Raw genomic sequence first — 17,891 nt, 5'->3', positions numbered from 1 at the left:
CCCTTGATAAGGACCCTTTTCAAAGAATCCGATCCGACTAAAGTGGGAGAGACAGACACCCGCTAGCCACCTTATGCAACTAGTACATGTCAGTCGGTGGAACCAGTCTCACGTAAGCGTACGTGTAAGGTCGGTCCGGGCCGCTTCATCCCACGATGCCGCCGAATCAAGATAAGACTAGTAACGGCAAGTAAATTGAAAAAAATCGACGCCCACAACAACTTGTGTTCTACTCGTGCATAGAAACTACGCATAGACCTAGCTCATGATGCCACTGTTGGGGATCGTAGCAGAAATTTAAAATTTTCTATGCATCACCAAGATCAATCTATGGAGTAATCTAGCAACGAGGGGAAGGGGAGTGCATCTACATACCCTTGTAGATCGCTAAGCGGAAGCGTTGCAAGAACGCGGATGAAGGAGTCGTACTCGTAGCGATTCAGATCGCGGTTGATTCCGATCTAAGCGCCGAACCACGGCGCCTCCGCGTTCAACACACGTGCAGCCCGGTGACGTCTCCCACGCCTTGATCCAGCAAGGGGAGAAGGAGAGGTTGGGAAGACTCCGTCCAGCAGCAGCACGACGGTGTGGTGGTGGTGGAGGAGCGCGGGACTCCAGCAGGGCTTCGCCAAGCACTACGAGAGACGAGGAGGGAGAGGGGAAGAACTTCGTGTGTTGCGCTGCCCCTTTGCCTCCACTATATATAGGGGGAGAGGGAGGGCTGCGCCCCCACCTAGGGTTTCCACCCTAGGGGTGGCGGTAGCCCCAATCCCCATCTGGGGTGGCGGCCAAGTGGGGGGAGAGGGAGGCGCACCAGGCATGGGCCTTAGGGCCCAGCCCTTAGGGTTTGCCCCCTCTTCTCTCTAGGCGCATGGGCCTTGGTGGGGAGGCGCCCCAGCCCACCTAGGGGCTGGTCCCTTCTCACACTTGGCCCATGTATGCCTCCGGGGCCCGTGGCCCCTCCCGGTGGACCCCCGGACCCCTCCGGTGGTCCCGGTACACTACCGATGATGCCCGGAACACTTCCGGTGGCCAAAACCATACTTCCTATATATCCGTCTTTACCTTCGGACCATTCCGGAACTCCTCGTGACATCCGGGATCTCATCCGGGACTCCGAACAACATTCGGTAACCGCGTACATACTTTCCCTATAACCCTAGCGTCATCGAACCTTAAGTGTGTAGACCCTACGGGTTCGGGAGTCATGCAGACATGGCCGAGACAACTCTCCGGTCAATAACCAACAACGGGATCTGGATACCTATGTTGGCTCCCACATGCTCCACGATGATCTCATCGGATGAACCACGATGTCAAGGATTCAATCAATCCCGTATACAATTCCCTTTGTCTATCGGTACGATACTTGCCCGAGATTCGATCGTCGGTATCCCGATACCTTGTTCAATCTCGTTACCGGCCAGTCTATTTACTCGTTCCGTAACACATCATCCCGTGATCAACTCCTTGATCACATTGTGCACATTATGATGATGTCCTACCGAGTGGGCCCAGAGATACCTCTCCGTTTACACGGAGTGACAAATCCCAGTCTCGATTCGTGCCAACCCAACAGAAACTTTCAGAGATATCCGTAGTGCACCTTTATATCCACCCAGTTACGTTGTGACGTTTGGCACACCCAAAGCACTCCTACGGTATCCGGGAGTTGCACAATCTCATGGTCTAAGGAAATGATACTTGACATTAGAAAAGCTTTAGCATACGAACTACACAATCTTGTGCTAGGCTTAGGATTGGGTCTTGTCCATCACATCATTCTCCTAATGATGTGATCCCGTTATCAACGACATCCAATGTCCATGGTCAGGAAACCGTAACCATCTATTGATCAAAGAGCTAGTCAACTAGAGGCTTACTAGGGACATGGTGTTGTCTATGTATCCACACATGTATCTGAGTTTCCTATCAATACAATTCTAGCATGGATAATAAACGATTATCATGAACAATGAAATATAATATAATAATAACTAATTTATTATTGCCTCTAGGGCATATTTCCAACACGGGGACGTTAGGGCGGTTCCTCCTGGTGGCCGGCGAGGCGACGCCGCAACGGGGAAGCAAGAAAGCAGGCGGCGAATCGGAATCGAGCGAGACAAGGGTTGTGCGGCCGCCTCATGTGGTACGGTGAGCATGTGCGATGTGCGTGTTGTGCGTTCGGCCTTCTTCTCCCCCGGCTGCTCTTTCTGCCTTGCTGGGCTTCTTTCCCCATGGCTCATGTCTTAATAATCCTATCCTATGCAGACCGGCCCAAAATTCCAGGGTGGGCCGTGGCCCACCCTGTCCACCCTGTGGCTCCGCCACTGCTCCCCTCCTTTAGTAGTTGCACCATCAACATTCGCCTTGATCCACCCTTCCTTTGGGACGCTCCACTTCTGGACCGGGGTTGCTCGCGGAATTTTGCTTGCTCTGCCATTAACATTCTGCCACTCCTCCATGAGTCTCCTCACCATGCCAGCCGTGTCCGCCGCTTCCTCAATCCTATTCCCGTCTCGCGCGTTATTCCGTGCCACCCACAAAGCATATAAAACCTGCACCATTATAGCACGAGCATCGTCCGACGCATCAGCAAACCACGACAGAAGCCATTGAGACAGCGCACTCTGGGAGCTTACTGACTCCGGCGGGATCGCCGCCTGTGCTCCCAATTCCGAGTACAACACTTTCCAGAATTTTGCAGAGTGTGGACAGCTCCAAAACCTGTGTAGATTCGTCTCCTCCCGTCCGCACACAACACAGAACACCCCGGGTTTAATCTTGCGCCTATGGAGCTCAGTTGTTAACCCTTTGGTAGTTCTTCTAAATATTTAGATCAGACATCTAAGTATCCGAAGCTTGCCTATGGAACATGGTATGGTATTATCCATCCGAATCGAATCGGATTATTCAAATGTCAAAATCTCTTACCATGTCCTGTAAGACCAGATTCCGAAATCGTTTGAAATTATCCTAACCACTTTCACACTTATTTTTGTACTGCAATTTTAGGATTAGTTAATGACGCGCATTCTAGCAACTGATATTAGCAAAGGGGTAGAACAGAAGATGGTCTGTGTGTAGTAGACAATCTTTTCAGTTGTTAACCCTTAGCAATTCTTCTAAATTGTTAGTTCAAACATATGATTATTCCGAGCTTGCCTATGGAATATGATATGGTATGAGCATTGTCCGTTTGAATCATATTCGATAATATTTGGATATCAAAATTCTCTTACCATATCCTATAAAACCATATTCAGAAATGGTTTGGGTCGAAAATTTTCCTAACCACTTTCACCCTTATGTTTCTATTGCGATTTAGGATCAATTAATGATGAGCAAATTTAGGTGAATAAGATTAATATAAACATCTAGCAACTGATATTAGCAAAGCGGGAGAACGAAATACGTCTCCATCATGCTATCGGCTACATCAACGCATTAGACATGGAGAGGTTACCGCAACACCTTATCTTCACGTCTTCTGACATTTTTGTCTTTTCCCATGCACTCCGTCATCCACCATTTCACCGACACTTCATCGCACTATCTTCACACGATAGCTCTAACTATTATGTGACTATTTCTAAAATCTGACCCAGATTTGAATGAGAAATATGGCAAGTTTTGAGCGAATATGCCCGTATTTTTTTTTGTCTGGAAAGCACAGTGTCCAAGCTAATGTATAATGATGCAACAATACATAACGCATGGTTTTATCGTTAATGTTGAAGGTGTATAATATGTATGTTATGTTGGCTTCATCATGAAAAGTGGAACAAAAATTGCTATGCACGGACCAAAGCAAAAATAGTACTCCCTCTGTAAACTAATATAAGAGTGTTTAGATAACTAAAGTAGTGATCTAAACGCTCTTATATTAGTTTACAGAGGGAGTAATAATGATGATAAGTCATACATCTCTTTCTTGTTATACAGTCTCTAATCGCATCTATAGCATGACTCAGCATGTAAGTGGATCTTACATACATTTCGCTAGAGATGGACAATGATGTGCATTGAAAAGTGTTGACATCTTGACAAGCCCGTAATACACGCAGCTGGAATGGCAATAACATACGTTTCACATCAATGATCGGCCTATCATGGTCCCTACTATTGATCATCAAAGGGATAGGATGAGAGTTCCGCCCACACGAAGGACAAACAAATTTACACTTATAGTGTTGCCTCGATAAGACGATTTCAACATTTGTGTTGGTCCCCAGATAATTTTCCCGTGTCAGATAATGTATTTTTTAAAAGGGGTTTTCTTCTTCTCATCTAGGTGAGAAAAATAACAAAGTCTCATCAAACTTCTACACTATGTGATTAACCAAACAGAAAAATAAAAGAAAAAAATCATCATGAATCTCCACGTAAAATCCAACGAAGTAGAAATTAGATGAGACATAGTTATTTCTTATCTAGATAAGAGCTAGCCGTACCCTAAAAATATCCGGGACAATCGCTTGAACCAACACACCCTTTCTCATGATTAAGTCATCGGGATTTAATTTTACAGAATTGAACTACAATCACACATGAATAATGGAACCAATTGTGCTAGTAGACACTCTAGATGTCATAACACACATTAAATCACCTCCTTATCCCAAAAATTTCACCTCTCCTCATCAATCATCATCACACTTTTTTCTTGGAGTTCCCTTCCTTCCTCCAATTACCCACCTTTTCCCCCTCTTGCAACCTTTTGGAGTTTCCCTCTCTTCCTTCCTTCATCCATCCTCTGCTATAAATAACCTCTGCCTTCCAGTTAGGCCATCACACCCACACCGCTCAAGCCATCACGCACACAAAGCACACCCATCTCGTGGGGGATTTTACGGTTCTGCCCCTGTCCCTGCCCCCGTGCGAGACCGGGCGCCATCATGAAGCTGGAAATCATGCCCAGGCAGAGGGCCCTGGAGGCGGGGCAGCGGGAGGAGGCCATGGAGATGAGCGGCCTCGAGCTGTGGAAGCACGAGAAGCCCCCCAAGATCTTCCCCATGCCCCCGCCGCTGCCGCCGCTGCTGGCGGCGGCCGGGGCGGGGGGCTACGACGAGGCCACGCTCGTGCCGCCGCTCAACTTCGCCATGGTCGACGACGGCATCTACCGCTCCGGCTTCCCGGCCGCCGCCAACTTCCGCTTCCTCAAGTCCCTCAACCTCCGCTCCATCGTGTGAGGATCCTCCCCGCCCCTCCCTGCTCCGCATGCCTGCAATTATTGCGCTGCTCGTGTTCTGACGTCCGTCGGCTCATCATCGCTCAGGTACCTCTGCCCGGAGCCGTACCCGGAGATTAACACGGAGTTCCTCGAGAAGAACGGAATCAAGCTCCACCAGTTCGGAATCGAGGGCCGCAAGGTAACCAAAAGACGAACAATCTGGCTTTGCTTTTATGAAATTCTCTTCTACGTGTTTCTCTTGATGGCAATTCTTGGGGAAGGCAGAATCACAGGTTATAGATAGATAATCATGATTACTTTCCGGGAGATACGAGAATTGCTTGCCAAGAACCGAGGCCGTTGATCATGTCGCTATTACGCGTCCTAGATTAGTGAATACTCGCCTAGGTGGCTCGGGGGAGAATCCAATGCGTCCCTGGCTGGATTTTATTTGTTATCAACTGACTTGCCTAATAGGCGCATCTATCTCCTTCCTCCTACCACCAGCCTGGGGATTTTTCAAGTTTTACGCCACATCGGCGGTGGTCCCTTTCAGCATTGGTTTGATTAATCGACCCAGCTGTGCTGCTGATTTTAAACCCAAAAAAAATCCTAATATTCTCGATGGTTTCTAATTGGTTTGCTCCTGTGATAACAAGGCTGGTAGTGAGTGTGCATAGTTCACAAAGCATCTCCATTATCCCCTTTCATTTTATTTTCTTAGTTTTTCTTTTCTTTTCCTTTTCTTGTTTGATTGATATTTTCACTGTTTCTGCAAAGTAGGTAGCTCATGGACTATTTGTTTTTTGTTTTTGATTTTTTGTTTGCAAGAAGGACACAATTTATTTGGTACAGGAATTTTCTTGTAGAGGCTTCAGTGTGAGCAGCTCATGGGGCCTGTAACTCCTATTCACGCCATATGCTCTTGCTCTTTAGGTCGTTTTAAGCAGCTTTAATGGTCCCAACAGGCTATGCCCGGTTTTGTGAATTAAAATTCTTGGTTGATGCATGCAGCACTACTAGTTGTTATGTGCTCTGTTTGGCAACCTAATCCACAATGGTCCATGCGTTAAGTTGATATTGGACTGATCTAGCTGCCCGAGTCAAGTTGGACGAAAATGTATAAAAAGCTCACGCACTGAAGAGGATAAAAGAACAAGTGGTAGTTTTTCACTATGCCTCAGAAAAACATTTTTTTCACAAGTAAGAAAGAAAAGGAAATAATTGAGGGCATGTCAGTATGGCACACAATGATAGCGGGCGCATGTCCAGTGTTGTTCTGTTCTTGATGAGAGGGGATAACACTGGAGGCCTAGATCTGCCACAGTTTTTCGAGATCCGTAAATTGCTCTGTTCACCGAGTAGATGGAACTGAGCATGGAGGACAATACATTGGATTCTTCCTGCTGGCAAAATGATTGCTGATTTATCATGCTAGGTTTCAGTCCTATATAATTTTTAGGCTGGATACCCGCAAAAAAAAAATTAGGCTGGATGATTGATTAGATCGCCACATATGGTTTGTGCCAGGGATCTAGCAATGATAGATCTGAGCATGTGAAATCATATTTTAGATGAAACCTTTTTCATTTTTGTTGTTGTACAGTTCCCTGTTTTCATGTGACCATGTACCTCGCTGATGCTTTGCATCTGATGTTGGCATATGCGGTGCTGCTTCTCCATGTGTTCTTGCTGGTTTTCCTGAATAGCAAATGTCATGGTGTTTTACATGTAATTTTACCTTAATTTAAAAGAATTTCATGCCACTTATGAACAAAACTTGCAGTAGATTGTTGGTATGTGAAGTTCCATACTTCTTTAAGAATTAAATTGTACAACAATTTTTGAAGGGACACATATTGTAGCTGAAAAATATTTTCTAGAATTTTACCCTTTTACTTGTGGAGGTTTAGGTGCCATTATTTGCTCAGTTCATTGATGACAATTGTGATATAGTTGTGGGCAAAGCTTCCAGATTTTTTTTCAAGGGGTGACTACAGTTTTCTTTATTATAATGTTGCTTTAGATATTCTGAATCCAGTACTTTTTTTTTTGAATAAAAGTACTTTTTTGTGACTAGTCCGTTTTAATTATTTGGGAACTGGTGAAGCGGTCAAGACAAATCATATTTATAGTGTCAAAAACATATTTTATTGCTTTTGACTGATGCTATGAATGACAAGAAACTACCCCAATTATTTCTTTTTTTTTTATGTCTGAACTCCCAGGTCATCCATGACCTAATGCATAATTAAGTAGATTTGTCATTTATACGAACCGGTTGTTCTGTTGCTGTAAAGCTGGTTTGTTCCTTCCTATTGGTCTGTGTGTCATAGTTTCTTAGATTAGCGTTGTCATTGTCAGACTTTTTTTGCAATTATAATTATTAGTCAGCAGGGACATCCAAATGTGGTTTGTAGTCCTACCTTCAAAAATAATACATGATGGATAGTTGACCTTATACTGAACGCTACTTCTTTTTATGAAGAAAATCATGTCACTTGATAGACAGACATGGCAAGTTGGGGTTTTTCTCCAATATAATAAGATCTAATTTGTTGAAACCACTGAAATAAAGAAACTGGGGCACTAGCTAACCAGCAGAAAGATTTCAAGGAATTGGTCATCTATTTTTCTTTGTCTGGTTCAGCCTTTACTGGACCTTGGTACATTTAGCGTACAATATTTATCAATGCTATAGATTTATATGTAACTCTATACACCAATTTCATGTTACAACTGCTCATTGTGTGTGTAATTAATTCTAAAGTCTTGATAATTCCACCATTTATGTCCAGAATCTGATGCCTGGTCTGACAATGCCTGAAACTCTGTTACTGCAGGAACCATTCGTCGAGATACCCGATGAGAAAATCCGGGAGGCGCTTAAAGTTGTCCTAGGTACTTCATCTTCCATTGATCCTTCCCATATCGGTCACCTCCATCACAGCATTTCATCTCTCTTACTCCTTTCGTTTTCTTTCTTCCAGATGTAAGAAATCAGCCATTACTTATTCACTGCAAGAGAGGCAAGGTAAGCTTAATCAGTTTTCATTTGACGCTTTTCAGCTGGTATCTTCAAGTCGATAACTTTCTACTTACTCACCGTGCAATACTCTCGTTTGTATCTGCAGCACCGAACTGGATGCGTCGTCGGTTGCATGAGGAAGTTGCAGAAATGGTGCCTGTCTTCGGTCTTCGACGAGTACCAGCGCTTCGCCGCTGCGAAAGTGAGGAGCACCGACCTGAGATTCATGGAGCTGTTCGACGTCGCGAGCTTGAAGCACCTGACCAACTCACATTGTTAACCAAGGGCGAGTGATCGCTCGCCCCCGCCGTCCTCCCAGATTCTAGTACATCTCCATGCTGTCCTCCGGCGGTCACTGAACCGAATCAGCAGTGAATAATTTTTGGAACCCGTAGAATGAATCCATGAGATAGTGACAAGACCTCTGCAAAAAAGAAGATTGAAGAAGAACTTGAGAGCTCTATTTTTTCCCTGCTCAGGTCCCTGCAGATCCTAAGAACCAGAAAGTTGTGGGTAGGATTGCAAGAGGTTTTCTTTTTCTTCGGTTACTCTTGCGATGAATTCACCATTGTTTTCGGGTACTGAAGCTCTGTACTCGAGCAGCATTGCTAGGCAGAGAGCTTGGCTCTTCTTTGCATGAATGCATCTATATTAATCAGAGGCTTTTGGCATGGCATTGGCATGCGACTGATTGGTCTGGTACACATAGAACTTAATGAGTAATGAGCGTATGAATGGCGGGTGATACTAACCTGTACTCCCTCCATCCCATAATACAAGAGCGTTTTTGATACTACACTCTTATATTATGGGACGGAGGGAGTAGTAGACATTTGAGACCACAACTCCACGAGGGGGCTGTTCATGTGAAATCCATACGACGAACAACCTCTCCAGGAGATCATGTAATTCGTCTACACACGATAAGACATGGCAGGTCCTTGTGAGACAAAATCTGGACTCTTCTGTTTGCAAATAACATAACTAATGCTGTACCACTGTTTTCACAAGTTTCAGTGTGAGATAGAAATTACACTTGTAGATGTTTTTCTTTTATTTTCGGTCTATACAATAAACAATGCTCTCGCTAGTTTCCCGTATAAAGAAGTAACATGATTTGTGTTAAAAAAAGTAACATGATTTTTACAGTGAAGTAACATGAATTTCCTTCTTGCTTTCTACGGTAGTCGAATTCTCTAGTGTAAAAGTTGTAGGGTAGGGACTGTGGAAAATCCTATTTGCCGCTCACTACGGCAAATAGTAGCCAAAACACACAGGGTCGTGTAAATTAGGCTGGCACATTCCCCCAAACCGCACATCTTTTTCTTTTCCTTATTAATTCTTTATTATTTCATTTTTTCATTATTTTCTTTTCTGTTTCTTTTTTTCAAAAATTTAGAAAATGTTCAATATCTTTTTAGATATGATCGTTTTTCAAAATAAAATCGGAAGGAACAATTTTTTCGTGTTTTCTAGAAAAATATCTGGAATTCACAATTCAAAAAATCCCAAAAAAATAATTTTTATTTCTTCAATTTTATTTTGCAAATTTTAAAAGTGTTTGCAGTTTAAGAAAAAAATCCGCAATTTTGGAAAAATGTTTGAGTCTTCGGAAAATGTTAAAATATTCAAAAAAATCAAAACAATTAAAAAAGTGTTTTAAAGTTTCAAAAACTATTTGCATTGTCATAAAAAAGTTCACAATTTTTATTAAAAAATCATATTTTCATTGTTTGATTTTTCACAAAAAATGAAATTTCAGAAAATTGTTGATAATTTCAAATTTTGCTTGTGTTTAAAAAAATTCACAAAAGGACAAAAAAATAGGAAATTCCAACTTTTTAAAGCCGAAACATTTTGAGAGCATGTTTTTTTAATCTGTGAACAATTTTTTAAAATACAAACAGTTTTTGAAATCCCCCAAAATTGAAAACGTGTTGTTTTTTAAATTTTAAATTATGAACAGCTTTTCAAAAACTAAAAAGTAATAAACAGGAAAGAGAAAATTGGAGAAGAAAACCAAAAAAAGTAAAGAAATGAAACAAAAAACCTGGGTATCCCGACGAAGAAGCAGCATGCATGGGGGAGGGGGAGCCGGGCGACACAATAATCGGTGAGGATTGTTTGGCAGGCCAGAGGTCGGGCAGCTGGATTAGCACCTTGTGGCGGCATAATATCTTGAGATTGACGAAGTCGTCACATACACTTTTGTAGTCGACGAAACGTCTCCTCCTGCTAAACCCTGAAAGAATGTAACCATCTCCCCGCAAAAAAAAAGAAAAGAAAAAGGAATGCAACCATCTTTGTGGCAAATGATAAATTGCAATGGAAACAAGGCAAATCATCAAAGTACTTAAAAATTTCGGGGACAAAAAATTCAATTTACCCGACATAAATAGAGTTGGTCACGAGATATGGGTCCCCTCCTCCACGCACAAGACACAGATTCTGCCAGAAAACAACCTCCCTCCCACCGACGGTTGGGGTCCGCCGACATGGCACCCACATGTCATAGACAGCTGGCCAACCGGCCACCTGCGTGGCATCTGAAGCCTCCACACCCTTCTCGCCTAGTCGGCAGTCTCGGCTCCTCGCCAAAAATTTCGATTCCCAGTCCGCACACTGTGCAGCCAAAAGCCGAGAGAGAGCTCGAGCTCAGCTCCCCACTCCCCCCCTCCCCCCCGAGGCCCCAACCCTAAGCCCCTCGCCGGGCCCCAATGTCGAGGCCGGCGGCCGCGGCCGCGGCGGCGCTGCTGGTGATCCTCGCGGCGGCCGGCGGCGCGGCGGCGAAGACCACGATCGAGCCCTGCTCCAGCGCCGACTCGTGCGCGGCGCTGCTCGGCTACTCGCTCTACGCCGACATGAAGGTCTCCGAGGTGGCGGCGCTCTTCGGCGCGGACCCGGCGGCGCTGCTGGCCGCCAACGCGCTCGACTTCGCCTCCCCCGGCGCCGCCAACCGGATCCTCCCCGCGGGGCTCCTCCTCCGCGTCCCCACCCGCTGCGCCTGCGCCGACGGCGTCCGCAAGTCCGTCTCCGTCCGCTACGCCGCGCGCCCCGCCGACACCCTCGCCACCGTCGCCGACGTCGTCTTCGCGGGCCTCGCCTCCGCCGACCAGATCCGCAGCGCCAACGGGCTCGCCGAGGCGGACCCCGACGCGCTGCTCGACGCCGGCCAGATTCTCGTCGTCCCCTTCCCCTGCGTCTGCCTCAACTCCACCGACAACAACCTCCCCGCCGTCTACCTCTCCTACGTCGTGCGGGTCGGGGACACCGTGCAATCCATCGCCGCCAGCCACGCCACCACTGTCACGGATCTCAGCAATGTGAATGCCATGGGGAGCCCCGTCGTGGCACCCGGCGACATCCTTGCAGTTCCATTATCAGGTAAAATATTTTCCCAATAGCAGGATCGATTAACGCTGCCACTGAACCCGACTGCCTCAACACATTCCACATCATTTTCCAACCAATTGTGCTATGATGTTATCTGCGGATGTAATCTCACCAATAGCCGTGAATACTTTTTCGCTTCTCCGTTTTATACTTGCAACAGATACAAAAAGACCATTGTGAAGGCTGTAAAGCGGCAGATTGGTGATACTTTAGGCCATGAGAAATGTTAAGCTTTTTTAGACAAAAGGCACGGGGCCTGGCTTTATATTGAAAGCTAAAGATTGTTTGCATACAACATACTATGATTATTACCAGGTTGCAGCCCAGGCCCAAAAGGATAGAGCGAGGAATGGAACTACCGTGAACAATTAAACACCAAAGTATTTTTGGAACCGATACTAAAACGACAGTCATTTGCACAGTTGGCGGTTGGATGGCAGTGCTCTGGTTATTCAGATTCGGAATTTTGGCTTTTGGCAATTACTTTGAATGATCAGATCAAATGCTCATTTTGGTGTTCATCTATGTGGAGCTGTATGCATTATTTTCCTCGCCTATTTCACTCATAAGCCGACAGCCTTTTTTACAAATAAACATAAGTCATCTTCCAGCTCCTATGTTTGTCAGTGCAGCAAAAGATTGATAAGTCCGGGTCCGCGTGCAGCTTCATTAGGCTGAGTCAGAATCTTGTACTGAATTAGCATATTGCTCCAACATTTCCACAAGGCCCAACAGACAGCGGCCATTTGATGAACGTCAACGTTTGGATTTGACGAATGTTGGATGCATAAATACATTTTAATCTCTTTCATATCGGTGGTCCAGGATTGGGATAAAGCATGCTTGAGCCTGCTAGGTTGTAAAAGATTAACTTTTCTGTGTTTGGTGAGGTACATAGGTGATGTGGATACCATGATTGTTATGAGCTCTCATGTTGAGTGCACATATCAATCAGTATGCTAGCTTTTCCTTTGGATAATAGGAATTAGAAAAAATATTAATAGGAAAAACACAGGAATAAGATGACACATACTTATAAATGTTAATTGATGGATCTTTACTTTTATTCATCTAAGGGTTCTTTTACTTCAATTGATTTTCCTCTTTTTGCTGATGGTTAACTATGAAAGGGGAGCCTTGGCCGGTAAAGCTGTTGCCTTCAAGTCCTGGAAACAGCCTCTTGCAGAAATGTAGGGAAAGGCTGTGTACTATAGACCCAAAGTGGTCGGACCCTTCCCTGGACCCTGCGCAAGCAGGAGCTACGTGCACCAGGCTGCCCTTTTTTTTGCTGATGGTTAACTATGTTCAGTACTGATAGTTGAATTGGATCTGCTTGCCTGCTTTGGTACCTCTCTGTTTATTTTTCTAATGATGCCTGCTATTTGTTTCTCTGATTAGCATGCGCGTCTACGTTTCCTAACTTTGCTTCGGACTATGGATTGCTCGTGGCAAACGGGACATATGCACTTACTGCTGGTAACTGTGTGGAATGTAGCTGTGGGCCAGGGGATCTCAAGTAAAGTTACCTTGTCTTTTGTTCAATGTAGTTGTATTACTGAAGTGAGTTTCAGACTGTAATCTCCATTTTCTCTTCCCCCGCAGTCTGTACTGCACTCCAGCTTCATTAGGAACGTCATGTTCAAGTATGCAGTGCTCCAATAGCAGTCTAATGCTTGGTAATGTGACTACCCAGCCCACCAGCGGTGGCTGCGGTGTCTCGTCTTGCAGCTATGCTGGCTTCGTTAACGGAAGCATTACCACATCGTAAGCAAAAAGAAAACAAATAATCTTTGTTCAGCTTCTCCGGGTTGAAGATACTTACATAATACATCTTTGCGTTTGCAGGCTGTCCTCGGGTCTTCAACCTACATGCCCTGGTAAGTATTCTGTTTTCTTCCCATTTAGTCCACTCTACAATTGAGTACTGCCTACCGAAAACTGTATGCAACTATTTATACTTATCATCCAAAAGGACAAGGAGATGAGTGAAAATGCATTGATATTGAAACATGTTTCGGAAATATCATTAAGGCCTTCTTTGGTTTGGAGGAATCTTGTAGGAATTTCATAGGATAGGATCCTTTACACCCCTTTGATTTGTAGGAATAGGATCCTATTCCTATGGAGGAATTCTTTGTATCATTCACATTTATAGGAAAATAAACATTAGGCTAGACTCAGTGGAAAAAATCCTATGATGTGAACCAAAGGGCAACTCCTTTCCTATCATATTCATAGGATTTGAGATACATGTCATCTCATTTCCTATGATTTTCCTACCCTATGAACCAAAGGAGGCCTAATATGCTTGTGAAATACTGAAACTTGAACCAAGCCGCATCAAGCATTCCCAGAGTCCGATCGATTAACACCAAATAGTTTTTGACTTCTTGTTTGGATACATTGAACAATGGAAAATCAGGTGAAAACAACTGCCAGGTTTCAACGTAATCTGAAAGAATTTTTTAGTACCGAATAAGGGAATTTTCTACTTGCATGCTAAATTCAGGATCAACTTCAACCTCATTTTCAAGATACAAGAAAGGCATATGCTTAGTACTGCTACACGTTTTCTTTTCATTCTCCTGCTTGTCCTGGGCAAACTCCTGTTTCTTATCTGTATATTGCTCCTCCCCTCACAGGACCGCATCAAGTTCCTCCACTCATGGAGCCGTCCACCGCAGCAATCCACGACTCGTACCTTGCTCCATCGCCTTCGCCAGGACCTGGGGAGGCAGGTGGTGATGTTCCTGGTTCGTCTGACCCTGGAGCGTCCTCCCATTCTCTTGCTGGAAGCCTCTCGCCCTCAGTGCATCAGCTGCATCAAATGATCCTCATTCTTTCTCTAGTCTTCTACCTGCATATGTGAATTCTTCTGTAGGGATATTATTGAATGTATTTGTACCGGACGGGGCCCTCATTTGGGCCCGGTGGAAACTCGACGACAAGGTTTTCTAGCTCCTCTCTTGCTCAGTGTGTCTAACTACGTTTGGAGTTTCAGCAGGGTTCTCCATTTTTTACAGGCTTGCTTCTCTACAAAATTGTGCTGTATCTGTTGCATCCAAGTTTGTGGTTCATCAGATCTCGGTCAACATATCTACGTAGCTTGGTAGTACAATTTCCCCCCGAAACCAAACTCATTAAATGGCAGAAGAAATAAGGAAGACAACTTAAAATAAATGAAACCAAACGCATTATATGGCAGAAGAAAAAAGAAGACAAGTCAAGTTCACAGGGAGCATCTATATGAGACCTCCTATGTGACGTGTTTTGCGTCAAATAGACGCGCAAACTGTACCGACTGACCCAGCTACTGTAGCTTTTGCCTAGAAAAAAACAACTAGCTTTTTTATTAGCCTAAAAAAAACTACTCCAGGGATTCGGCTATTGTAGTGCCTGGAGGGCACTGTAGTGAAACGGACACTGTAGCTAGCTGGTTCACTAGGGTGATTTTACTTTTTGTTATTTTGAACATTTTTGAAAATATGAATATTTTATGAAAAATGCGAATACTTTTTTTGAAATTAATTGGGAACTATTTTTAAAACCGTAAGGTTTCATGAAAATTTCCAGTCATTTTATTAATTTTTGAACAAATCTTGAAAACGTGAAAAATTTGTAAAATTGTGAATTTCTTTTAAATCTGAAAAATCAAAATTTTGAACTTTTTCGAAACATGAACTTTTTAATTTTTTAGAGCATAATCGTTTTTGAAATTTGTGAACATTTATTGAAAACGAGAACATTATTTTTAAATTGTGAAAAAATAACAAGCATTTCTCATAAAGTTTGTTCATTGAAAAAAGAGAAAAAAAGGAAAGAGAGAAAAATAATAAGGAAAAGGAAAAAGCGGAAAGAAAATCACAAAAACAACTAAAACAACATAAAAAGAAAATCAGTATTGGAACCTTCTAGAAGGTTCCCAAAAATCAGTAGGAAATCCTACACTAGGCTACGCTCAGGGCCTCTTTGATTCTTAGGATTTTGACAACGTAGGAATTGGAAAAGTATAGGATTGGAATGGCATGCCCACTTGAATCCTATAGGATTAGCAATGAGTGTTTGACTGCACAGGAAAAACAAAGGAATTGTAAAAAAAAGTTGTAGTGGATGTTAGATTTCCTATGAAATGTAGTACAAAAGATTCCATAGAAAAAATTCTTTATGGGATTCAATCCTATGAATCAAAGGAGCAACATAGAAAAAAATCCTAAGAATTTCAATCCTTCAAAAATCCTATAAAATTTCTTTGAATCAAAGGAGCCCTCAATGGGCCAGCTCACCGCGAATGATCGCTCGCCCGCCTGTGTGTTTGGGCAACTATTGGATGTAGTGGACGTTCAATAGAATTTGCCCATCTATTTCCTGTTTCTAGTGAGCGAAATGCTAGGCTTGCTCTAAATGATGCTTTATTCGACCGATCTCCAAACCACCCTCAGTCCGCTACCCGGATTTTTTGCTCACAAGCATGCATGTAATTCACATGAGGCGGTTGACCGCAACATCCACATGCAATTTTGACCCATTTGGTTAGTTTTTTTTTTGAAATAAGGCAAAAGATTTGCCATTTTCATTGATTAAGAAGAAGAAATAGAGGTTTTGGCCCAAGGCCGAATTACAAAGCATTACTCTCGCGGCATTACATTACTCAAAAATTTTGCGCCTGCCAGGCACCACATGGAAGCCTCCTCTTTGATTTTAGCAACAATAACCCCCACCGGCACCGCGGTGTTGCGGAAGACACGAGCATTTCTCTCCTTCCAGATTTCCCACGAGATAAGCATCATTAAAGAGATGAGCGCCCTCCGAGATTGCGAGATGCTACAGGCATTGAGTTGCCACCAATCCTTGACGGAACCTATAGCCACCCAATCTGCAGGCTGCACATCAACAAGGCCAAGCCAAGTCTTAATCATCCCCCAAACTCTGACGGTGTAGCGGCATTGGAATAGGAAGTGTGCAGCCGACTCTTGAACTTGCTTACATAGGGGGCAAAGGTGGCAGTTTGGCCATCCCCGGCGATGTAGCCTATCCGCCGTCCAAATCCTGTTATTGATAACGAGCCAGGCGAAGAACTTGCATTTGGGGGGAGCCCAGTTTTTCCACACCATCAAAGGCATTGCTGTGTCGACCAAACCAAGGAACTGAGCTTTGTAGGCCGTCGCCGCCGAATAAAGTCCATCCTTAGTGAGCTTCCAGGTAATAGAATCTGGCACATCCGGACGGAGATGAACATGTGAAATCTTTCCCCAAAGGTTGATGAACTCAGTAAGATGACTGACGTTGGTGATTTCAGCGGTATTCACCTTGGAGACCCAAAAGTTGTCCTGCAAAGCCTTGTGGACCGAACAACCACTTTTCTTCGATATTTCGAAAATATGTGGTGCAATGTCTTTGGGCCTGATCCCATCTAGCCATGCAGATTCCCAGAAAGAGGCACGAAGGCCATCCCCAACGAACACCTTGGTGGCCGCCGCGAAGATATCTTTATCATTTTCATCACATGGGCTTCCCGGATGAACCCAAGGCTTAACCGGATCCACCCACTCTGCCCAAAGCCAGCGGATTCTAAGGGCTGTAGCAAATTTGTCCAGATTCAAAATACCTAGGCCACCATGAGCCTTGGACTTGCACACCTGCTCCCAATTGATCTTGCAATTGCCACCAGTGACCTTATCACACCCAGCCCATAGAAAAGCTCGTCAAAGGGAATCAATCTTTTTCATGACCTGAACTGGAAGATTTAGCGCTGTCATGTAATAAATGGCAGTGGCCGTGATGACCGACTTGACCAGTACTGCTCTGCCCGGAGCAGCCATTAGTTTGCCAATCCAAGGGGTGAGCTGGGTAGCGATCTTATCTTCGAGCGGCTGGAAGTGCATGCGCTTCAGACCTTTAACCGATAGAGGCAAACCAAGGTATTTCATGGGGAATGATGAGCGGCTGGCCAGAAAGGAATGCAGGATATCATCAAGGTCTAAGTTTCCACACCGAATCGGAGCAACCAAACTTTTAGAGCAGTTCATGGTCAAATCGGTGACCTCTCCAAACCGCGCAAGGGAGTCCGTGAAAAATCGACGTCAGCTTTAATGGGCGCAAGGAACACGGCAGCATCATCCGCATAAAGCGAGGCACGGATCACCATGGCATTACCGCCAAGCGGGTGTAGGTTGCCTTGCTCAGTGGCCTTTCGAAGTATATGGTGAAGAGGGTCGATGGCGAGCACGAAGAGAAGAGGGGACATTGGATCTCCCTGTCTTAGCCCCTGGCCAAGCGGGATGGGGCAGCCAGGAA

The 17,891-nt window shown here is 44.4% G+C and overlaps 2 protein-coding genes across 2 annotated transcripts; both read left to right on the top strand.

The window, feature by feature from the left end:
* Nucleotides 1–4,786: 4,786 nt before the first annotated feature.
* LOC125518001 (probable tyrosine-protein phosphatase DSP2) lies at nt 4,787–8,880 on the top strand. Its single transcript, XM_048682964.1, has 5 exons — nt 4,787–5,191; nt 5,282–5,375; nt 8,020–8,077; nt 8,167–8,210; nt 8,311–8,880. Exons 1-5 carry the CDS (start codon nt 4,902–4,904, stop codon nt 8,482–8,484), a joined length of 660 nt encoding a protein of 219 aa, XP_048538921.1. The 5' UTR covers nt 4,787–4,901; the 3' UTR covers nt 8,485–8,880.
* A 1,943-nt stretch (nt 8,881–10,823) lies between these two features.
* On the top strand, nt 10,824–14,559 carry LOC125521252 (lysM domain-containing GPI-anchored protein LYP6-like). Its single transcript, XM_048686316.1, has 5 exons — nt 10,824–11,588; nt 12,996–13,113; nt 13,200–13,361; nt 13,443–13,474; nt 14,240–14,559. Exons 1-5 carry the CDS (start codon nt 10,922–10,924, stop codon nt 14,464–14,466), a joined length of 1,206 nt encoding a protein of 401 aa, XP_048542273.1. The 5' UTR covers nt 10,824–10,921; the 3' UTR covers nt 14,467–14,559.
* Nucleotides 14,560–17,891: the final 3,332 nt, after the last annotated feature.

This window comes from Triticum urartu, chromosome 7 (assembly GCF_003073215.2).
Source record: "Triticum urartu cultivar G1812 chromosome 7, Tu2.1, whole genome shotgun sequence".
NCBI classification, from domain to species: Eukaryota; Viridiplantae; Streptophyta; class Magnoliopsida; order Poales; family Poaceae; genus Triticum; species Triticum urartu.
The sequence above is the reverse complement of the archived record's forward strand: the minus strand, read 5'-3'. Positions and strand labels throughout refer to the sequence as shown.

Bases quoted from the DNA above. Each gene is read 5' to 3' on its own strand.
- LOC125518001 (XM_048682964.1), top strand. From the start codon at position 4,902: ATGAAGCTGGAAATCATGCCCAGGCAGAGGGCCCTGGAGGCGGGGCAG. The intron at 5,192-5,281 runs GTGAGGATCCTC...ATCATCGCTCAG, and splicing joins CTCAACCTCCGCTCCATCGT to GTACCTCTGCCCGGAGCCGT. The intron at 8,211-8,310 runs GTAAGCTTAATC...TTGTATCTGCAG, and splicing joins TTCACTGCAAGAGAGGCAAG to CACCGAACTGGATGCGTCGT.
- LOC125521252 (XM_048686316.1), top strand. From the start codon at position 10,922: ATGTCGAGGCCGGCGGCCGCGGCCGCGGCGGCGCTGCTGGTGATCCTC. The intron at 13,114-13,199 runs GTAAAGTTACCT...CTTCCCCCGCAG, and splicing joins TGTGGGCCAGGGGATCTCAA to TCTGTACTGCACTCCAGCTT. The intron at 13,475-14,239 runs GTAAGTATTCTG...CTCCCCTCACAG, and splicing joins TCTTCAACCTACATGCCCTG to GACCGCATCAAGTTCCTCCA.